We start from the raw sequence: 25,125 nt of genomic DNA, 5'->3' as shown, positions 1-25,125 counted from the left end.
TTACCCTTATTGCCCATGTACCTAAGATATTTGAGAGAGAATTGGAAGGAAGACTGAGGAGGAAACTAGCAGGAGAAATGGAAGAAGAACAGTATGGTTTTAGGAAAGACAGATCAACATTTCACCTGATCTTTACATTAAGACATATGATGGAGAAAAGATGGGAGTTTGGAAAAGACATAGTGATGACATTTATTGACATTGAGAAGGCTTATGACAGAGTGCCCAGACAGTTAGTATGGAACACGTTAAGGAAAAAAAGAAAAGTTAACAGGGTGGAAGTGCAAATGATAAAAGCTATGTACAAAATTTGTGTTAGTAGTGTGAAGACTAGTATAGGAAAAACAAAATGGGTTAAAGTTGAAACTGGTCTCCGACAGGGAAGTGCATTATCCCCCATACTGTTCATCATAGTCATGGATGAAATTCATAAGAACATTGAACAGAGATTGGGCAGACAGGCAACAAAGGCCATGTTGTTTGCAGATGATGTAGTGATATGGGGTGAGGATGAAATGGAAGTACATAAACAAGTAGATGTATGGAATCAAGATATAAACATTTGGGATGAAAGTAAGCACAGAGAAAAGTAAAACAATAGAGATGACAAGGGGAAGGAAGGAAAAGGAAAGATAAAACTGAATGATAAAATTCTTGAAGTGGTTAAAAGTTTTAAATACTTGGGAAGTGTGATCACAGAAGATGGAAAGATTACCGAGGAAATTGGAAAAAGAATACAACAAGCAAACAGCTTCTACCAGACTGTAAGGGGTATTTTGTGGAACCAAGATGTCCTGAAGAAATGTAAGAAAGTATTATATTCAACCTATTATGAAACCATACAAAACCTATGCAGCTGAGTCGTGGACTACAACAAAACGAGAGGAGGGTAGAATACAGGCAGCGGAGATGAAATTCCTAAGAGGTACTGAGGGCAAGACCAGGAAGGATAGAATTAGAAATGAAGAGATAAGGAAAAGGACAGGAATCTTGAAACTTCAAGACCGGATAGAAACAACAAAGCTAAAGTGATATGGGCATATGATGAGAATGGGAGAAGAAAGAGTGCCAAAAAAAAAAAAAAAGCTTTTTCAGAGGAGTTAACAGGAAAGACACCACAAGGAAGACCCCGAAAGAGGTGGACAGATTCAGTGTGGGAGTGGATAGAAAAGAGGGGAGGAAAACCAGAAGATGTACTTAAAAAGGGAGAAGAGTGGTGGAGAGACAGGCAGCAATGGAGGTCCTTGATTCACAACCCCATCCGGGAAGCTGGAAACGGGAAATGAAGATGATGAATGACAGAACTAGAATGAAGTTTATTACTTGTAACAATCCGTGAACTTTTTCAGAACTCTAGAGACATCACACCAACTCACTCCAACATAAGAAGATGTACAATATTAGAAGGATCCACCTTTCAATACTTCGTTGTAAGTTGAACTAAAAAGAAGTCACAACTTGTTCAACTTACAATGAAGTATTGAAAGGTGGATCCTTCTAATATTGTACATCTTATTTCTCTATTCAATACAGAATGATCATGAAGTTTTTAACTTTAAATCACTCCAACATAAGCAGTGACATCCACTTCTCACCATCCTTCTTGCAAACAGTATCACAATGTGAATGTGGTCAGTAGTAGAAATGGTACTTTTGCCACTTTTTCCTTAGTCCTACATGTGCTTTATACACACCACTGACTTTACAAATAATGTTAAACCAGCACAATAACTTCCTCCTACTAGACAAATATCAAAGCTGATCTGGGTTTAGTGTCACTATAAGTCTCAGACATTGGCCTACAATGCATACTGTAAACATATTGGTTTAAGGTGCTGTGACATAAACTGTGCCGACCGACCAACCAACCACGTGGAATCATAGTATGGAAAAAATATTTTAGCAATACTGAATCCAGTTTTTAAGTCTTCCTGCAGACCACTTGTCCCATTTTTATGGACCACAGATGGAGAAATGCTGCATTAGAATCATTACATGGGAAGAAATAAAGAATAATGGATTATTCACATGATTATGACATTTTTCTAACATACTTCTTAAACAATTCTTAATGAGAAAACTTTTCTTAGTTTCCATGTGAACAATATATCAAATGAACACTTACCTTTACTCTGGCTTCAAATGTGATTTTATCATTTGGCTTAACTTTTTCACATTTATCTGTTTCCATTAGTTCTCCATCAGGGTTGAGACATTTGGAGTAATAGTGAACCTTAACTCTCTTATCAAATACTCCTGTTATCTCTACACGCTGGGTTAATTTCTGATGAAAAATAAGGAAGAAAAAATACTACTTTACCATAATATCATTAACATGTTCAAGAAGAAACAATATGAGATACAGATATAAGAACCATTCTTTACACAAGAACCTATTTCCACAGTTATTATACTCAATCCTATACAGAAAAAGAAAACAGAAGGAAATAATGTTACATATAGTCCCTGCTTAGATCAGACCACGTGAAAGGAAGGTGGTTGCTCCTCCAGATATTTCATTGAGAACAGAGAGACTATTCAGCAGGCTAATTATTATGTGCAGGTACAATGCAACAGAATAATGTATAACAGGGGTTTAAAACAGAATTAGCTCTACTGAGTCATCATGCCTGATACAGGCAACAATGTAATACAATCAGTGATGGGAAGAGTACAAAAAAAAATGTAATTGGGCTGAATTACAGTAACTTGGGGAATATTTTACTCAATTACAAATACAAATTACTTTTTCAAGTAATTAGTAAAATTACAATTACTTTTCAGAACACTGGTCTTCACTGACTTTTCTCCACATAATACAAAGTTGACCACCTCTGTGATGTAGTGGTTAGTGTGATTAGCTGTCACCCCTGAAGGTCTGGGTTTGATTCCCAGCTCTGCCATGAAATTTGAAAAGTAGTATGAGGGCTGGAATGGGGTTCACACAGCCTCGGGAGGTCAGCTGAGCAGAGGGGTGTTCAAGTCCCTCCTCAGCTATCCTCGAAGTGGTTTTCTGTGGTTTCTCACTTCTCCTCCAGGCAAATATCGGGATAGTACGTAACTGAAGACCATGGCCGCTTCCTTCCTTTTTCCTTGTCTATCACTTCCAATCTTCCCATCCCACCACAAGGCCCCTGTTCAGCATAGCAGGTGAAGCCACCTGGATGAGATACTGGTCGGCCTCTGCACCTGTATCCGCCCCGCCCTGAAGCCTCATGCTCCAGGACACTGCCCTTGCGGCAGTAGAGGTGGGATCCCTCACTGAGTCTGAGGGAAAAACCAACCCTGGAGGGTAAATGAATTAAGAAAAGAAAGAAAAGAAAGAAAAAGAAAGATAATACAAAGTTTGCAAGGAAAATATATGACTTCATTTCGTGTGGGGTTTTTTCAGCATAGAGACTTTAAGCAGCTATCATCACTAGGTGAGAACTACATCAGAACTTTCGAAATTATCGTTTTCCAATTTTATTTTAGTTAATGACTTTTAGCATTTCAAATAATTTTTCACTTTGCAAATAAATTAATTGGTTCTTAAGATTCCCATCGCTAAGCCTTGACACCTTTGGTGAACATACATTTTTGCATTTACTGAAATGATGCCCTGTAGGGGCAATTGAAAGAAGGTCTTTAAGAACATCATTTGTACAAGAATGATGTCTTTGAAAGTGCTGAGGATTTAAGAAAGTATAGTACCTCATCCAGAAATGGTGAAGTTACTGGTTCTGCTGTATTAGAACTGAACAAATTACTGTATCATCATAATTTATTTTTCTGCCATTTCTGCTCCTGTGTGATGTATATCAATCAGCCTGCTAATATGTAATGATTATTAGAATGTAAGGATTACAATTTTATTTCAAGAAGTAAATTACCAGTAAAAATTACTTTTTGGAAAAAGTAACAATTACAAGTAAAAACTATTAAGAACTAGCATTTGTACCCATTATTTGCACATGAATTTGGAGAGGATTACATGTTTCCTTCAGGAATTTATGCGAAGTAACATGGCTCTATTTGCATGTTTAATGCGACATGTCAAAATGATATTTTCCTACGACAGCCTGGGGAAGTAATGAAAATATGATGAAGCTGAACAAATTCAAGAGACAATGAGGATGATTTACGAATTTTTTGTATAGTACAGTTCCTAGTCTGAAGTTGGGTGAAATTCTCTGTTGTTCTCAGGCTGCACATCGTATCTCTGGTCACTTGTGTGGCACTCTGACATTGATGATACCTCTCTTAATACCTGCCTTACCAAAAAGAGTAAAATGGCTCTTTAGTTTTTCCCATTACCCACCTTGAAGTGACATGCACGACATGCCCCATGGCCCTTGGACTAAAAATTCAATTTTTCATAACCATCTGTGTTATTATCCGTCGTACGATAAATACGTACATGGTATAAAGGAACGGAAATAACATATTCTTAAACGTTTGTTATATACAGTCTTTTGATAGACCTAATGTTAATGACAACATTTGAGAATAATCTATATATATAAAATTGGATGTTGGTATATTTGTAATTAATAGACTCAAAAACTACTGGACTGATTTTGCTGAAATTTTCACAGTTTGTTCTTATTACATCTGAGAGGAATTATGAAGTGGTTTGAACAAAATTGGATAGGTAGTTTTATTATTATGAGTAATTTTATGTAATTTTATTAAATTGCAAAGCCACACCAAGATTGAATTGACTTGATGGACAAAACGTTGCTAGGTGACAGCAGCTTACGCTATATCCTGATAGTCCATTAAGAAATACTGTATATAGGAGGATGGGAACATGTCACTATGGTTTATAAAGCTCCTTGCTAGGAGCTTCATGAATGACCGTGACTGTTATTAGCAATCCAACATGCTGTGATCGAGACGTACTTTCAATATATAGGACCAACTTTGATAGGTCTGCCCAGTTTGAAGAATGTAGCTCTCTATTAGATGTGTAAAATATTTAAAAAACTGATAAACATATAGAATATCAAGAGTGGAATGACACGAGTTATCGCCTACTCCTAACGAAGAGCAACTGGGGGTTCCCAACGAGCAAAGGCGAGTCATGTAATCTATCTATAGATCTATATACATCAATGTCATTGTATGTAGATATTTATGTATTACATATCCTAAACCACTGGAGCGATTTCAACCTAACTTGGTAGACTTGTGACTTAGTACCAGAAGACAAACTTCGTGGGGCAAAGACACCACAAGCACTCTTAAATGTGAGTGGGGAGGGGGGGCGAGGGGCTGATTTAAAAGAAAAAATCGATAATAGCATCGAATACATAATCGGGGTCGCTGCGATGAATAGTGACACTCCGGATATTTCAAAGTCCAAGTTCAGCCCCCTTTAGTGTGGGGTAGGGGAAATGAGATATAAAATAATCGAAAGTAGCGTCGAATCCATAGCTCTCGGGGTCGCCGTGATGACTAGTGACACTCCGGATTTTGTATCCCTTAGGGGCGGGGGTCGAGGGGGAGATATAAAAATAATTGAAGATGGTGTTTAATCCATTGCTTTTGGGGTCACTGAGATGAACAGTGACACTCTGAATTTTTAAAGTCCAATTTTATCCCCGTTTGGGGCGGGGGCGTGTGAGATATAAAAATAATCGAAAATAGTGTCGAATCCATAGTTTTCAGGGTCACAGAGATGAATAGTGACCCTGGGGATTTATTAAAGTCCTATTTCAGCCCCATTTGGGCTGAGGACGAGGGGGAGTGAGATATAAAAATAATCGAAAATAGTGTCGAATCCATTGTTCTCGGGGTCGCTGAGATGAATAGTGTCATTCCGGACTTTTTATCACTTACGGGTGGGGGTCGAAGGGGGTGATATGTAAATAATCGAAAATAGTGTTGAATCCATAGCTTTCGTGGCCGCTGAGGTGAATAGTGTAATTCTGGATTTTTAAAAATCCAAGTTCAGCCCCCTTTGAAGTGGGAGCGAGGGTGGTAGCTAGATAAATATAATCAAAAATAGTGTCAAATCCACAGTTCTCTGGGTCGCTGAGATGAATAGCGACACTTCGGATTTGTTAAAGTCCGATTTCAGCCCCCTTTGGGGTGGGGATGAGGGGGAGTGAGATATACAAATAATTGTAAATAGTTTTAAATCCATAGTTTTCAGGTCCGCTGAGATGAATAGTGACACTATGGATTTTTTAAAGTCCAATATCAGCCCCCTTTGGGGTGGGGGCGAGGGAGAGAGAGATATAAAAATAACCGAAAAATAGTGTTGAATCCATAGTTCTCGGGGGCATTGAGATGAATAGTGACACTCCGGAATTTTTATCCCTCAGAGGTAGGGGTCGAGAAAGGGGAGAGGTATAAAATAGCAGAAAAGTTTTGAATCCACAGTTTTCGGGGTCACTGAGATGAATAGTTACACACCGGGTTTTCTGAAGTCCATATTCAGCACCCTCTGGAGTGGGGGGCGAGGGGGGAATGATACATAAAAATAATCGAAAATAGTATCGAATCCATGGTTTCCGTGGTCGCTAAGATGAATAGTGACACTCCGGATGTCGTATAAGTCCAAGTTAAGCTCCAATCGGCAGGGGCGAGAGAAGGGACGAAGAAATTAAAATGTCCAAATGACCATATATTATGGATGTTTATATGTTGTTCCAGCATATGTGTCAACTAAACTTGGTAAAAATATTACCGACTATCTGGAAAAAATACTGTGGGAGCAAGGCACCCCTAGAAGCCCTAAAGAAGGGGGCAAAATATAATTATAACTAAAAATGACCTATATTAGTGTTGAATCCATACTTCTCTGGACTACGGGAGAGATTTCAACCAAACATGGCACACTTATGACTTACTTCCAGGAGACAAACTACGAGGAGGTATGGTAACCCTAGCACTCCTAGGGGTGGGGTGGGAGGGGCTGAGATATAAAAATAATCAAAAATAGTGTCGAACCCATAGTTTTCGTGGTCGCTAAGAAGAATGGTGACACTCCGGACGTCGCTGAAGTCCATCTTCAGCCCCCATCGGCATGGAGATGAGAAGGGATGGAAAGGATATTGCCCAAAACGACCAAAATTACGGATGTATAAGTGTTTCTTCCAACATAGTCCTCATACAAAATTGGTACACATATTTCTTACTATCAAAAACAATACTGTTGTGTAAAACACCCCTAGCACTCCTAGCAGAGATGGTGAAATATGAAAATAAACGAAAATGACTGATATTAATGTCGAATACCATAGTTTACGAGGTGGCTGAGTTGAACTGTGATACTCTGGATGGCTAAGTCTTACATATGGGTGTATGTGGGTATGTTCCAGAATAGCTCTCAACGAATCTTGGTACACATATGACTTACCATCTGGAAGAATAATACTATAGAGATAAAACATACCAACCCCCACTGGGGGTGGGGAATGAGAGGAGATGGCATTTGAAAATAATATAAAAATAACCGATATTAAAGTCTAATCCAATGTTTATGTGTCACTGAGATGAATATATTGTGATGCTCTGAATGCCGTTTAAGTCCATGTTCAGCCTCCATTGAGACGGGAGGAAGAATGGGGTTTGATAGTAGATTAGTGCTGAATCCACTGCTTTTGGAGTCACATGGCTGATTGGTGACAGTCTCAAAGAGATCATATCTATAGCGCGACTAATACATACATTTTTTTAAAGGATCAAATACTTCCCAGTCAATTCAAGCTTCGACAAGGATAAAGTTTTACTTGATGATTAAATAATCAAAAACATAAAATCAAACACATCTAAATAACTCTAAAGCTTCATAATAGATGTTAAGAATCAATATCCCGAAAAGGAATTCTATAAAAATTCACTTCGCAGATAACTAACTATTAATACTAATCTTTAAAGTAAACATTCAAAAGCCAATCAGGCAAGGCCGGGTCCTACAGCTAGTCTTCCTATAAATACCAACTCCATGTGATTACCATGACATCATATCCACCTGATAACACAATCCTGAGTGAGTAGATTCCAAATAAATAGTTTGGTTGAAATAAGTCCACCAGTTTTTCTCTTTTAGGAATATAAAAACTGACAGACATCAAAGGAAAGGTTCTACCGCATGTTTCCTCAGTGTTCAGATACATTAGGTGGGGTTCATTTTCAGGACGAGAGAAATATTATGCATCCTGTGATTTTCTCCTGTTATGTATCCTTCAAATAACTGTAGGTCTGCGAGGGTGTCTGTCACTGGCTGCAGAGCATGAAGCCCGTATAAAATAGTATTTTTCTCTGTAATTTGAAGAGTAAGCAAAATTAGGTACATAACAAAAACTACTTAAAATGAAAAGGTGTTTCACATATAGTCCACAGATTTTTACATATAATCAATGGTGTAAGAGGAAATTGAAAAGAAACCTCTTCTTGTCTTCCTATAAACCCCCAGTCTATTCTGTGATTTTAAATGATATGCATATCAAAACCTGCTTCTGGATGAGTAGACTCTAAATATGAAGTTCCGTAGAGATATAGTCAATAGTGTATAAAAAAAGAAATTGAAAAAACTCTCCTGGTCTTCCTATAAACCCCCAGTCTCTTCAGTAAATAAAATTCTAGGGGGTCCTCTGTAATGTTATTTCTTTCATCAAATTTTGATGGTCTGTTCAGTGATTTTTAAATGTAATGCATATCAAATCCTGACCTTGAATGAGTAGACTCTAAATATGAAGTTTGGTTGAGATATAATCAATAGTATAAAAGAAAATTGAAAATATCTCTTCTGATCTTCCTATATATCCCCAGTCTATTCAGTTGTAAACCCGTGATGGTGGAACAAACAAAGAGAAAAACAAACAGACACGAAAACTAAAAACTACTGATATGATCTCGGGTTGACCTAAAATGGATAAATATATCAAAATTTGATGAAAGAAATAACATTACAGAGGACCCCCTAGAATTTTATTTACAAGATTTAAATCGTTACAATAATTCTTTGTGCTATAAAATGAATGTATGTACTCTGCATTGCTGTTGAATGAAAAGCACATTATCTGGTGCTGAAATCTATTGGTGCTTTATGCAGATGATGATGCAGAGCAACGTTTTCTGTGAAACATAAAGAATCTCACTTTATTTTCTTGACACAGCATAAGCCCAAAATCCTATATCAACCCTTTCTATTGGTTATGGTACTCTTTGTCCTTATGACAGTAGACTCTAAATATGAAGTTTGGTCAAGCTATAATCAATAGTGCAAGAAAAAATTGAAAAAGAAACTCCTCTGATCTTCCTACAAACCCCCAGTCTGTTCAGTAATTTTTAAATAATATGTATATTTAAACCTACTCCTGGATAAGTAGACTCTAAATATGATGTTTGGTCAAAATATAATCAATACTGTTAGAGAAAATTGAGAAACGTCTCTGGTCTTCCCGTAAACCCCTGGTCTGTTCAGTGATTTTAAAATGTAATGCATATCAAATCCTGACCTTGAATGAGTAGACTCTAAATATGAAGTTTGGTTGAGATATAATCAATAGTATAAAAGAAAATTGAAAATATCTCTTCTGATCTTCCTATATATCCCCAGTCTGTTCAGTGATTTTTAAAAGATATGCATATCAGAACATGCTCCTGAATGAGTAGACTAAATACAAAGTTTGGTTGACGTGTAATCAATAGTGTAAGAGAAAACTGAAAAAAACTCTGAGTCTTCCTATAAACCTCCAGTCTATTCAGTGACTTTTAAATGATATGCATGTTGAAACCTGTTTCTGGATGAGTAGACTCCAAATATGAAGTTTGATTGAGATCTATTCAGTTGTAAACCCGTGATGGTGGAACAAACAAAGAGAAAAACAAACAGACACGAAAACTAAAAACTACTGATATGATCTCGGGTTGACCTAAAATGGATAAATATATCAAAATTTGATGAAAGAAATAACATTACAGAGGACCCCCTAGAATTTTATTTACAAGATTTAAATCGTTACAATAATTCTTTGTGCTATAAAATGAATGTATGTACTCTGCATTGCTGTTGAATGAAAAGCACATTATCTGGTGCTGAAATCTATTGGTGCTTTATGCAGAGCACAAGCTTACTGGCATTGCATTGCATCTATGATCTTAGTTCAATTCAAGTTAATGTCTCCTGCTCAACTGAATGTGTCTTTTTAATAACAATATTAGTCTATAAATAGAAATAAATGTGTATGCATGTTTCTTTAATTTACCTTAAAAGTTGGTATGGAGTAAAATATTGTCATTTAAGACATTGAGAGACATTCTCACAAATTGGATATCTTGAGATATTTATATATACACTCTTCAAGATTTTTATTAACAATTTTGTGAAATCCTGCTATGCTTGCAACAACTTCTAATTAAACTAAACATTGCAGCATTGCTACAAAAAAGATACCATTAATTACTTTTGATTTATTGTCACAGTAACAACTAGTCTTTGGATAGTTGTGAACTAAAATATTCCAAAATATGTATGTCAATAGGCCCTAAAAATTGTCAAAATAAAACCAAACCAAACCCCATGGCACTACAGCCTTTGAAGGGCCTTGGCCTACCAAGCGACTGCTGCTCAGCCCGTAGGCCTGCAGATTACGAGGTGTCGTGTGGTCAGAATGACGAATCCTCTCAGCCGTTATTCTTGGCTTTCTAGACTGGGGCCGCTATCTCACCATCAGATAGCTCCTCAATTCTAATCACGGTAGGCTCAAACCAGCCCTCGGTTCCAGGTAAAAATCCCTGACCTGGCCGAGAATAGAACCCAGGGCCTCTGGGTAAGAGGCAGGCATGCTACCCCTACACCAAAAAAATTAAAAAATTGTCAAAATATACAGTGAAAATAAATATGAATCAGATGTCAATTAGCTCATATATTATTTTAAAAATTGTATACTTTATACAATAACAAACCATTACATACTCTGTTTTCATTAAACTTCATGAAATATGATATCTGTTATGGGTCTGAGTGCAGATATTTCTTGTAGCAACAGAGAATGATGTGACGAACCATTGTATATCAAACTTTTACTAATCCTCGCAAGTTACTTCCATGAGTAAGGAGATACAATGTTTTTAGAATAGGTAATATGCCTTGTTCTTGTGAATGAATAGCTTCCCTTCGATAACAGGCAAGATACACACCATTCTTACCAAACTTGTTTTGTTTACATTTAAGAGCAATGAACTATGATAATAGCTGAAGGCTACTGCTAATTCAACTCCACTACACGAGAACAGTATCACATAACCAGCATTTCCTACTACGGCCATTCAAAACACATTAGGACCTGAAATATTTGGCTCATTTATGGGGAAACTACTAGGACAAGGTAAAAGTACATAGCGTATAATCTGAGATGTATTTTTCTTTACCGACTAGCAAAATATCTGCACGTATACCCGTAACATCCTGTCTATTGTTGCCATTGATGCTTTCACGGCCCATACTTTTAGACATGATACAGGCTTTCGGGCTTATGCCGTGTCAAGAAAATAAGGTGAAATTCTTCACATTTCGCAGAGAACTTTGCTTTGCATCATCAGAAGAAAAACCTCAACTGTCCTTGAGAAAGGCTTCTCAAACAATGAACTTTGAATTTAGACATTATAATAGAAGTAGAAATGGTATGTTCATTCGTCACCAGATGGCTCCCCGGACGCGGTACAGCGCTAGCATTCGAAGCGGAACCTTTCAGAATTATCAGAATGAAAGGGTCACACAACATAACATGTGTACGTAACATATGAAATTGACAGGTGTATGACATTGACACAAGCCCAGAATGAAACATCTGGCAATGAGGAACATATGAATTTGGAAAACACCGATAGAAAAAACAGTAGTGAAGGGACAGGGAATGGAACTACGTACGTAAATTCTTAATGGCTGACAACCAGATATTACTCAATTGATAGCCAGTGTCCCTGTTGAAATTGTTAGGATTTCTATGTATTTCCACAGCTTCCCATATAATCCTGGAACTGCAGTGTCTAGTGTGGGTAAGAGCTCGAGCATCTTGGAACATGACATCATGACCCGACGATAGAGCATGCTCAGCTATTGCTGATTTGTCTGGCTGGTTGAGACGAATATTACGTTCATGTTCCTTGACATGGGTACTAATGGACTGGCATGTTTGGCCAATATATACCTACTGCAAGAACACAGGAATTTCATATACCCCAGGATGTAAAAGTGAGGACAATTTGTCCTTAGTTTTACCCAGACTTTTAAAGACGGTACCAAACATGGTTTTTATATTGTGTTTGTGGAGGACCTTGGCAATTCGATCTGTGGTGTTGTGAATGTAAGGCAAGTAGGCAGTTCTCTTCACTTCTTCCTTCTGTGAGCTTTGCTTGGTCATTTCTCTGGGATGCAAGGCTCTATGAATCCGCAAATCGCTGTAACCATTACCCTTGAATGTGACTTTGAGTGTGTCCATCTCCACCTGCATATTTGATAGCTCACAAATTTGTCTCGTCCTCTTGATGAGTGTCGTGAGAATGCCTTGCTTTTTGTACTGGATGGTGGTGAGAATCTGCATGAAGATAGCAATTTATGTGGCTAGGCTTACGATAGATGGTATGTCCTACGGAGCCATCTGGTTTCTTTCTTACTAGAACATCCGAGAAAGGAAGGTATCTGTCCGACTCCATCTCCATAGTGTATTTAATTGAAGGATGTTGATGATTTAAGTGGTTTAGAAATAGAAGTTTCTCAGAACCTTCTGTCCAGACCACAAATGTATCATCAACATATCTCCACCATATTATAGGTTTGACAGGTGCTGAAACAATAGCCTCCTCTTCAAAATGCTCCATAAAGAAATTAGCCACTACGGGCAAAAGTGGACTTCCCATAGCCACTCCATCCATCTGTTCATAAAACTTCTCACCCAACAAGAAATAGCTGGAAGTCAAGCAGTGGTAAAATAGCTTAGTAATGTCCTCAGGGAACAGGTTTCAATGAGAGACATGACCGAGTCAATCGGCACTTTAGTGAACAAGGACTCCACATCGCTGTACCACATTTAGGGAGCCATCTGGTGATGAATGAACATACCATTTCCACTTCTGTTATAATGTCTAAATTCAAAGTTCATTGTTTGAGAAGCCTTTCTCGAGGACAGTCAAGATTTTTCTTTTGATGATGCAGAGCAACGTTTTCTGTGAAACATAAAGAATCTCACTTTATTTTCTTGACACAGCATAAGCCCAAAATCCTATATCAACCCTTTCTATTGGTTATGGTACTCTTTGTCCTTATGACAGCCTGCAAATATTATCTGAAGATAGTTCTCTACATAAAATCAATGCAGTAGTTCAGTTTCTCAGAGAAATTATCAAGTTCTGATTACACTTAATTACAACATGAGGCAACACTTGCTGAAACAAAAACTTGGCCTATTTTCACTTAAACTGCTTTTTACGCTGAAATATTCTTGTCTTTATCACATGCCACAACTGGAACTATTCCATCTTCACTAAATCAGAGACTTCTAACATCAATCATTTTTACAATAGGCTCCTTGAGCACTTAGTCAGGGTCTGGAGCAAAACATTGTCAGTGAAAAATATATTTCCCATGTATAAGAAGTTCTCTGCCACCTTTAGTATTTGTATAATACTAAATAAATAATTAATTCTAAGGCTCATGAAAGAATTGTCTCATAGGAGTCCACCTTTTCAATACACTTTGTAATTAATTAAAAATCAAAATCAAAGTTACATTTTTAAGAAATGGGACTTGTTTCACCTATAATATGATAGGCATCTTCACCAATATTGTCCTTAACATTAAAATTAAATTGGTACTACGTTATACTAGACATTAGGCTAAACTTGAAATGCTACATAAAATGGCTTATAACATTAAAAGAACTATTACAAGAATCCAGTTTTTACATAAAATGAGCCAAGTGCAATTGAGTTTTGTGTTGTGTCATTAAAACTTCATAGTGGGTAAAAATAACATTTTTGTTGTCGAGTTTGACAGTTAAGATTTGAAAGCACTCAGGTATACTTATATATGTATATCTAAAACTTTATCCTCTTTGGATAAAAAATGCTACTGTTGATTAAAGCTGTGATTGTGGCAATTTAAGATCATGAACTTGCGATGTCATGATAGCTGGGCTTTCTTTGCATGTATTTTGAAGACAGAGCAGCCCTATATAGCCTATTACATTATAGGCAAAACATGTCCTGTTATTTTAATATGTAACTTCGATTTTGATTTTTAATAAGTCACAACATGTATTGAAAAGATGGACTTCAATGAGACAATTCTTTCATGAGTGTATACATAGTTCAATACAGATCCCAACATGAAATTTATAACTTGCAATAAATTCTACATAATTAAATCAATTTTCACTGCTCTCTGCATGGCTGCCCTGTGTGTGACAGCTGCTGAAGGCAGCCATGCAAAAAAAGTATTGGAAGTGCTGCAAATAGGTAATACATCTACCATTGAAAATGTAGTGAAAATTAATTTAATTTTGTGGAATTGATGTCATAATTTAGGAATGGACATCAACACTGAAGAATTTAATAATAATATAACAAAACTCACTTCAGATTGTGCATGTACTAGTTCAGCTATATTTTTGAAGTCTTTACTCAACACTCCGCAGCTTGAGCCTGTGATGTATTCACTGAGACTTAAGTAGTCTTCCTTCACTTTTGAAGTCACAGCAAAAATAATATTGATGTTGTTCTCAACAGCTGTGTTGTCCAGCTAAAACACAAAATACTTAAAATCACTTATTGAGACTTTGCTACTCATCTTTGCAACATGTTCCCACCAACTGGCCTCAGTGGTAGAAGCCCTTTGACAGTATATGTTAATTATCAGCACTGTTGTTATAAGGGCAATGTTTGTACAACATGGTTTTAGTGTGAATAGGATTTGGATTGTGTCTGTTGAGAGAGAGAGATTTGATGGCATATTCTTTGATGATGATGATGACTGTCACTTTAAGGAGCCTAATCTAGGTTATCATCGCCCTTATCCTTCAAGGTACTGCCTGCATCAGGTAACTTGAACCGTACAGCAAGGGCAAGAGAAAAGAAGAGGGCAGTAGAATGATGTTATGGGCATGCTCTGTAGGTGTACTCCCTTCAAAGAAAATATTCAGCAGGAAGTACACCTCACTGATAATGAGCAAACATTTCCTTGCAGGGAAAGCAACATAGCATGGAAAGAGGTATTGTTTTGAATGTTGTCAAGTTCTGTGAGGAAGAGATGAAAAGAAATTACAAGCTAAAACATTTTTAACACTGCAGTGGTCACGTGTTCTACTATTGTAGAACAGGTCAATATCTTTTGCAGTCCTGAGCGATTGGCAACACCTGTTTCCTTGAGGGTCAATGTACCTTCCCCCAACACAGTACCACATACCCCCGTGCAGTTTCGCGCGTCTAGCTGTAACGTACTCAGCTTGAGCTGAACAACAATGTAGTGTTCTACTATTGTAGATCGCGCGACCACTTGCGTACCATTTGTGTTTCATAATTCTCACGTGTATTTTTCTCTCTCCATGTCAAAAAGGACATTATATACAATTGAAAATGTTGGAACGTGACAGGGAGCAAGTGTGAATGTGGTTGGAGGAGGCAGAAAGTGATGGTGAAAGTGTGCTCGGTGTTGAGGATGAAGACGAACTAGAGAAGGATTTTGTAGAAGAAACTGCAGAACACAGTGATATTGAGGACACACCAGGACCAATAGTAGAAGAAGAGGATGAAGAACCCCTGCCGATACAGCCTGCTGTTTGGAGCAACACATACAGGGGCATCATCTATGTTTATGCGCGAGTTTTACATTGGTAGAAAAAATAGAAAGGAAAGAACCATATTCATTTATGACTTATAGGAAAGAACCATCTCGCTGGTATCTAGAACCCTTGGTCCCAAGAACTTCAAGAACACCAGATTTTAACATAATACCGGCTTTTCATAGGCCTGGGTCTCAAGGAAATGCAAAACATACAACAAGTCCGTTAGCTAGGCATTATGTACATGTGCAGTGTTTTATAATCAAGCAGACGTAGTGTGTTTGAGCTCTGGGACAATATTTGTGAGGTGATCTTTGTCATGATGAGTGAGCATCGATTCAGATTCCTAATTCAATGTTTAAGATTTGATGACGTATGTGACAGAGAACACCGTAGAGCTCTGGATAGGTTAGCTGCTATTAGGCTAATTTTTGACAAATTCGTCTCAAATTCTGCTAATGCCTTCAAACCGTCTGATTATCTTACCATAGACGAACAGCTTGTGGCTTTTCGTGGAAAATGCCCATTTCAGCAATATATGCCAAAGAAACCCGCCAAGTTTGGAATTAATACTCCTGTGGTCATGTGGATCACAATAGTGATCCAGCCGTTAAGTTTTTTCGCTCCTGTTTTTTGGTATGACTGTTGACCTTGAGCATCTGTGTAGCTTCCTCACGCCCCATCGCCTTAATGATAACGCAATAGTCTGCTAACCTTGACTGATGGTTGTTGCATTAAAAAGCAATTTATTCTTGTGGATCACAAGCATGATCCGCACGACCACTAGCGTGACTTCTTTTGACTTTGTTTGTTTTCTTATTACGGTGTCTAATCTCATTTCATGTGCATATATCTACTCCATTTTAAGATTTTATATTAATTATTGGTATATAACTACAAAATGGATGACTATGAGAATATAAATCGATGGCTGAATGAACCAGATAGTGAGGTACCTCAGTAACATTATGGAGGGAGTAAGTGAGACAAATCACAATGTCCGGTAATTTTTCAGGTATTTCTTATAAATGCATGCATAATTACATTATATTGTACAGAAATAAAGTTCTTTTCACAATGCAAAATCATATTCATTGAATAAATAGCACAGAATAGCCTTATATCACAAAGGAAGTACGGATCACAATTGTGATTCGCGCGACCACTGACGTGACTTTTCTTTGCGCGACTACAGGAGTGCTCAGGTTTATGCCCTAGTGTCTTAATCCAACTATTATACCACTAATCTAGAAATGTATGTAGGGCAACAGCCAGACAACCCATTTTGCAAGAACAACAAGGTAAATGATCTAGTGTGTCATCTAGTTGAACCGATAGTTGGGTCACACAGAAATATAACAGCGGATAATTTCTTCCCATCGATCCTTCTAGCTAGAATGCTTTTGCAAAAATCTCTAACTTATGTGGGGACTTTGGAAAATAATAATAATAATAAGCAGAGATTTCTGAATGTTTTCTGCCGAACAAAGATAGGGAACCTAAAACGAGCCTTGCTGGATTTCAAGACAAGTATACACTTGTATCATATGTTCCACAGAAGAACAAGGCAGTGTGTGCTATATCAACCATCCACTACAACAAGGCAATTGATGGTGACACTGGAGATGAGAAGAAGCCTTGTATCTTCACAACATACAACCAGACTAAGCATGGGGTGGACATTTCAGATGAAATAAGTAGACATTTTGACGTGTGCAGGAATTCCCGCAGGTGACCATTAACAATTTTTTTTCATGTTATGAATGTTGCGAGTGTGAACGCTATCAACATTTACAAAGCCTTCAAGAATGATGCAAATATCAGTCGTAGGTAGTTTCTGAAGGATTTGGCATTTGAACTGATGGAACCAGCAATAAGATGCTGCGTTGCCATGGAAACCTTGCCAAAAGAGATACGATGGAGAGGAAAACTTTTGCTTCATATCCCCGAAGAAGCTCCAGCGCCAAAAGTGCAAGCTGGTACAGTGGGAAAATGTTTTCTCTGTGGCAGGCGTCGCAATAAATCAACGAGGAAGTCTTGTGAAACATGCCAGAGATGAGTGTGCCCGGACCACCAGAAAGTCGTGTGTGATGGCTGCTACGAACAGACACTTTCTGCAGCAAATCATTGTTCCTCAAAGTGGCATTACAAAGAAAGGTTCATTTTTTAAATTTTTGATATCTTTGGACACTTTTCAGTTGTATTAAATCAAAATAATGCTGATATGACGCTTATACAAACACTTATCATGTAATTTTGTTTAATTATATGTGTTTATAAAAATAAAAAGTTTTAATTCATAACATGGGTTTTATATCGTATATTTTACACACCCAAGTCCAAAATAATTGATAAAGTTATTTTAACAAGTGTAAAAATAAAATTAACCTGTGTTCTACAATAGTAGAACACGCGACCATTCATGTAACGCTATGAGGCGTGACCACTGCAGTGTAAAAAAAACTGTTCATGGAGTGGCAAATTACACTGGCAGGAGTCTGAGTTCTAATTCTGTGGTTTATTTTAACATTTGAATGTTCTTACTTCAGCATATTCCTTGTTTCAAATGTTTAGAGTGAAAAGCTTCTGGGTTTCTGCTGCATGACTTAAAAACTGCACTGTACATAGGAAAAACCTGGAGATAGAGCTTTATTTAAAGTAATGTATTTCAGTAGAGTCTGATAAGTGTTTGCTATAATGCAAGAATCACTACACCAGATTTCATCCAAAGTTATTTTAGGTAATTCTCCAAAGAAAATGTTTCCCAGCAGTTAAAAAAAAAACAAGGCACCCTGCCAAGTTATCCATGCCCAGAGCTGCCAAGTACTACAGATTTTCCATAGTTTCTACAATTCTCTCACATATACTATGGCAATATGGAAGTGGTACTGATTATTATGTATATATTGAAATCCAAATGTTCTTTATAAATTCCCCATTTCTCCTGTGAATATGAAAAACTGTTTCATATGCTGGAGTCTTGGTGTTGAAATCAGCTCATGAAAAAATGACAAAAGAGCAACATTTGCACCTTTCAGTCATTACTAATCTGCATTAAAGGCTAGGAAAACAACAGATAGGGAATCTGCCACCTGGGCAACTGCCCTAAATGCAGATCAGTATTGACTGATATTAAGTCAGTTGCCCAGGTGGCAGAATCCCTATCTACTGTTTTCCTAGCCATTTCTTAAATGATTGCAAAGAAATAGGAAATTTATAGAACATCTCCCTTGGTAAGTTATTCCAATCCCTAACTCCCCTTCCTACAAATGAATATTTGCCCCAATTTGTCCTCTTGAATTCCAACTTTATCTTCATACTAGTTGACGTACCCGTGCTTCGCTACAGAATTCTACATTGTATACATAATTGTAGGTTAGGTAGTGTACACGTTGTGAGCAAGATTGTATTAAATTGCATAGCTCTTAATGTTACCTTAGAAATGCGATGGGGAAGTCACCAAATGTATTTTCTCATATGAAGACTGGGTTAGGGAATTTTCATTGTAATGGTAAGCCCGCTTGGCTACCATCAGTCAAAATCAGGTTGGGGAGTTCTCATTATAATGGCAGACACTCACTCTCCACCTGCCTTTTTTTACTTCCTCAGAAAGACTGTCTTAGTGGTTTTCCAAACTGAAATGAACATAGGTCATTACAATGACGTCAGTAGGAATGGTGTGATTAAAATCAATGCTATCATATGAAATACTCGATCAAATGAAAAACCATACATTTCCTCACTTTTAACGAACAGTACTATCCTGCCGATCTAAGAGTCCAAAGTTCCAGAGCTGGAATGATCAAGCCGCAGAGAGCTGTGATCCATGAACACTCTTCGTCTTTTTTTGGCGGGGGAGGGTCGAATAGTGGAGAGTACCAGGGCAAAAACTATGCCCTTTTACTAATCTTTTTCACTATACTGGCGGCGGAAAAATCTGACTTGGAGGCAATTTTTTCTTCCAAGCCACAGGAGAAACCACCTCTTCATCACTAATTTGGAATAAAATGAATGTAGAACTTAATATAAGTGAAGAGAGAGAAACTTTTCTTATGAAATGGCTCTTTTCAGTGTTGAATTTTGAGTTATTTAGTGAATTGTGGTGCTATAATTTGGAATAGCCCTAAATTGTTATTCTAGACCAGGTCATACTACTATTACTAAGTGAGCCTCGGCCTTAGGCATAAGTGTGCACACGGCTCATTCAAAACAGCATGTCAAAGTAAGGATCAAATAGCTGGAATACTATGATGAACCAGTGTGTTACGTACCAGCAGTATCAGAAAATGTATGAACCAGAGGAATGGCATGCTACAGAAAAAAGTATTTTAACTCCCCAGCCATTTCCTGCTAATATTAAGTCAGACTGTTATACTCAGTATGCAGCATCTATCGGAATTGAGTGTCACAATTAGAGACAAAGAACATCACAAAAAACAATGGTCAATATAATGTTATTGTTGATCAATGTTATGCGCTTTCAATATTGTAGGCCTTCACATTTAGTTTTCGTCCGACTCTGAAATACCACTATTATCATAGTCGGTACAGTAAAACTGAATAAAACATAACTGATCGGAAATAGTATTCTCTATAACTTTTGTTAAGTAGTACTTTTCGATAGGACCAATAAAATAGGTATTCAAAAATTAAATTTTAGGTGCCTTCCCCTAAACTACAATTTCATCCAGGGTGAATAAAATTGTTTATGGCTTAGACAGTAGTTTCTTATTCCCTGACTCTAAATATTGATTTTCATTAAATTCAGTTAACCCATTTTCTCACTGCTCAGCATTGATATAGACTTGGCAACAAAAATACAAATTCATGAATATCTGTGTTATAGCCAGTACGGTAAAAATGTATAAGACATAAATGATCAGAAATTTAATTCTATATAACTTTAGTTATGTAGTATTTATCAATAGGACCACTAATAATATAAATATTTGAAATTACATTTTAGGCCTTCCCCTAAACTACCACTGCTCTCAGCATGAATAAAATGATTTATAGCCTAGATTGTAGTGGCTCATCCCCTGACTTTACATACCGATTTTCATTAAATGCTCTTGAGCCGTTTTCTCGTGATGCATGTGCATACAGACAGACAGACAGACAGACAGACAGACAGACAGACAGACAGACAGACAGATAGACAGACATACATTACAGAAAAGTAAAAAAGTGCATTTCATTGTTACTGTGGACATGGCTGATACAGAAATACCATTTGTTTCAAATTCTGAGCAATGTACAGACAAAACTCTAATTTTATATATATTGTGATCTTTCCTACTCAAACTAATGTCATTCCACACCATCTCTCCACTGACAGCTCAGAACATACCACCTTTAACAGCCAGGATTACATCTTGTATATTCCCAACATGTGTGCTTGGTTTCTGTTTAACTGTGATTTAGTAATTAGTTGCCTGCACTGATTATTACTTCCGTTGCATGCTTCTGTTGCAAATTTATCTCGTGTAGTACAAGCATTTATTTTGGTAAAGTTAAGAAAATAAACTAAAATAATAATTTGTGTAAACATAAGAACAATGAAGAGCCGAGTGATCATGAAGAAAAACAATCTTCAGCGAATCAGTGTTACCATAAGCAGTTCACAGAAGAGTTTTCATGACCAGAACAATCAAAAATTTTACCGAAACACATGTTCTTTGGAACATGCAAATGTGATTTTCCGCTTCCCATTTCAACTGCCTTGAAAAGGGCAGAAATGATCTTAACTGATTGTTGATTACTGGTGTGGCAACCAATAACCATGCTGTAAGTCACTAACTTCCTTTATTCCCACCCACTTTACAGGTAGCTCATTGCAGGGAATAACATCAAGCCCTTGGCAACCCTTTATAGCAGCAGCGGTGGTTGTAGTGACATCTGTGTTCTAGTTTACATGTACAGAACTATATTTGGATACATTTGGACAGTGCATATAGATCATTATCAAACTGTCCACTTGTATGGCTGAATGGTCAGTGTCTTGGACTTCGGGCTTTGAGCCCCGGGTTCGATTTCTGGCTGGGTCATGAGATTTTAATTCCTTTGGCTTGGGGACTGGGTGTTTGTGCTGCTTCCAGCATTCCTGTAATTCATACACCACATACAACAATATCCTCCACCATAATAATATGCAGTTTCCCATATACAGCAGACGCCATCCACCCTCATCAGAAGGTCCACCATGCAGGGGATGCATCCTGCTATAAGAGCCACATTAAATTAAATCAAAACGATCAAATCAGTAAATTTCTTCATGATTATACTCTAGTTTTTAACCCTTTCACTCTGGCATAGTGAGTATGGTGGCGTGACCCACTGTATGGGATATTTGTCTCTCTCTACTCTCCAGTCGTCATATGGCTCACAATGTGTTGAGAGAACAGGAAGAGGTTAAATGTATTTTATTTTATTTTTAATGCAGAACTCCACCTGCAGCCACCTTCTGAGAAAAGTATCTATTAGTCTCCTCACAAGAACAGCTATGATAATCGTGTTAAACAACAGCTGAAAGAATCTTAACATGTTGGCATTGTCCACTAAACTGTTCAGTTTGAAATTAACTGTGTCAAAATTATGTTTCTTCCCATTCAGATTCTCCTTTTTCCAATTTAGTTTTCTGCTCAGTGATTGAAGCACCTGGTCTTCATCCTCACTATGTTCATCTTCAGTTGAATCGTCAAAGTAGGCCAACCTTTTAGACGACGAAGCTGTAACTGAAGTAGAAAATGTGCCTGAATAGAACGTGTGATTAAAGTCGTCCCGTCACCAGATTCAGGGGATAAATCACTATCATCGTCATCTTCTTCAAAGTCACTATTTAGTATGAGGGCAAGAGCTTCCTCCGCAGTATATCTTTCCTCTGTCTTCAGGCCTTTCAAAATTTAAAAGCGATTAAAAGCTAAATTGAGAAGTACAAGCATGCCAGGAGCAACCAGGCGCGAAGTAAGTAGCATACCGGACACATTGCTTTCGTCTTTGAACTCGTTACTCCTTTCCTCTGGTGATCATAGCCATAACCATAGACTCCTGTGTCAGGCACAGGAGATCTCCAAGGCTGAACTTCCCCAGCAGTCTATCGTAGCAAAGCGGAAAACAGCCGAAAGACACGCGATTTCTACAGCAGTCGACCGGCTATGAGGCACAGCTCCAGCACGCCTGGTACAGCAGTCCACCGTGTGTGCGGCACAACTACCTCCTGACTGCTAGAGCAGTCGACCGGAATGAAAGGGTTAAAATACTTGTTCTGCTCAGGGCCTGTCTCAAATAAATTGAATAATAAAGTAAAATCTTAGTAGTTTCAAATATTTATTTTTTATCAATATTATGTACCAATATATGAGTTGTTTATTTGTGAAACTGGCCATCTCCAAAGAAATTGAAATCACTTTTTGCGCCAAATGTGTTCTCTGTCCACTTTTACACAAGACAGCAAACTATTAGCTGCCAACTCGGCCTGTAACCAGCTTATTTTGTACATCGAAAATTGGGATTAGGCAAAAGATGTTGAATCTCTAATGACTAAACATTTTGGGACTCAGTGGTGAAATGTGGAAGACCAAAAGTTTTACAAAGAACTCATTGATAATAATAACCTTCCACAAAACAATCCAGAAGATACATGTGAGCACAGTGTAGACAATGGCATTAATTAATGTTTAATTTTGGTTCATTTTGTGTAAATAGATTGGCTTTTTGCACTGTATTGATTTCTTTTTAGTTAACTTTTAAATAAAACATGTTTTGTACATTTTCATTCCTTCAGTTCTTTCTTTTGGTGCAAACCCAGCCATCTCCAAATTTGAAATGTAAATATTCCAAATAGTTATATAAATAAAACATTGGCATTCTGTAACATTAATTACGGTGCTATTTGTAAGCGATTAAGCAAATAAGAATAATTTTAAATTTTGTCATTTAGATTTTATACATTTTTTATAGTTTCTTGAAAAATTTAACCATTTGCAGATGGCTGGTTTTGCAAATATGTGACTCATATAGAAATTCCTATATGTACAGGTTATGACTTGGTTTTTGTAATAATTAAATTATTTCATGTAAAAGTATAAGTAAAAATTGACTAGCACCAAGTAATTCAAAATATTTTAATTTTATTACATTTAAAACATGAAAAATGCAGGTTTTTGAGATAAATTTCATTTGTTAAAACTTACCTAAATCACTGATTACAGCTTCTGAATCACTCATACAGGGAACTGATTGTTACGCTGAATTATATACTAACCTGAGCAATAGAAGGGTAATCATACAGCAAACCAGCAGTATATTCTTCTTCATCATTCATGTGACATAAGCCATCATTTGGTTCTATGATACCACCCAGCTGGAAACAGAGTATAGTTAAACTTAGCACTGTTGGCAAAGGTAAAGAACAACAATAAAATCCTTAAGTATGAATTTTATAATCAGCTACAAGATACTCAACTCAGTCATTGACTTCTGCACATGGTTATGAGGGTATTTAGGGGTTGCAGTAAGGATGTAAAGGAGAGGGCATATACACTGAAGAAAATGGAAATTGCAACACCCAGAAGGAGTTGTGTTTCATTGCTGCAATTGAACATGCAGGACGAGTGTTCAGTTGTAACTCGATGATTATACTTTCATGTCCCTCTGACCGCAAATTTGGACAACAATCAATATAGGATATGCTCACCACGAGCTGCAATACATTGATAAATTCATCGAGGCATGGAGTCAATAAGGCCCTGGATCGCTTCCTGATGAATTGTGGCCCATGCTTGCTGCACTGCACGGGTCAGTTGTTCCAGAGTTGTGGGTGGCTGAGGACGGTTGGCCAGTTGTCGACCCATCATATCCCACACATGCTCAATAGGACTGAGGTCCGGGGATCTGGCGGGCCATTCTAAGGTTGTGATGTTGTGGAGAGCTTCTCTGGAGATGCGTGCAGTGTGAACCTGGGCATTGTCCTACTGAAACATCCCATTAGCAATGTTCGCCATCATAGAGACAACCACTGGATTGAGTACCCTATCAACGTACTGTCGAGCAATCATAGTGCCCTCAACAAGCACTAATTGTGATTTCACATTAAAGCCAATAGCTCCCCAGACCATAATGCTTGGTGTTGGCTCTGTGTGCCTCTGGACAATAAGATATGGGCGGCCCCTCTTCCCGGTACGCGGTGCACACGATTCCGGCGATCACTGCAGGCAAGACAGAAGCGCGATTCGTCACTAAAGACGACCCTATGCCATTTGTCGACCCACGTCGATCTTTCTCGACACCAGGCCAGCCTTACATATCACTGTTATGGGGTCAATGGAACACCTTCTGCAGGGACACGGGCTCG

General features: G+C 37.6%; 1 protein-coding gene across 1 annotated transcript in view; it reads right to left on the bottom strand.

Annotated features, from left to right (window-relative positions):
• Positions 1-25,125, bottom strand: part of LOC136877708 (integrin beta-PS) — a 240,078-nt gene that overhangs the window by 107,836 nt on the left and 107,117 nt on the right. The window contains exons 6-8 of the mRNA XM_067151918.2: positions 24,037-24,135; positions 14,570-14,734; positions 2,126-2,284 (exon numbers count right to left, since the gene is read on the bottom strand). Coding sequence (XP_067008019.2) covers positions 2,126-2,284; positions 14,570-14,734; positions 24,037-24,135 — 423 coding nt within the window. The remainder of the gene's footprint in view (positions 1-2,125; positions 2,285-14,569; positions 14,735-24,036; positions 24,136-25,125) is intronic.

The sequence above is a fragment of the Anabrus simplex genome, chromosome 7 (assembly GCF_040414725.1).
Source record: "Anabrus simplex isolate iqAnaSimp1 chromosome 7, ASM4041472v1, whole genome shotgun sequence".
In the NCBI taxonomy this organism is placed as follows: domain Eukaryota; kingdom Metazoa; phylum Arthropoda; class Insecta; order Orthoptera; family Tettigoniidae; genus Anabrus; species Anabrus simplex.
This window is presented reverse-complemented; position numbering and strand designations above follow the sequence as displayed.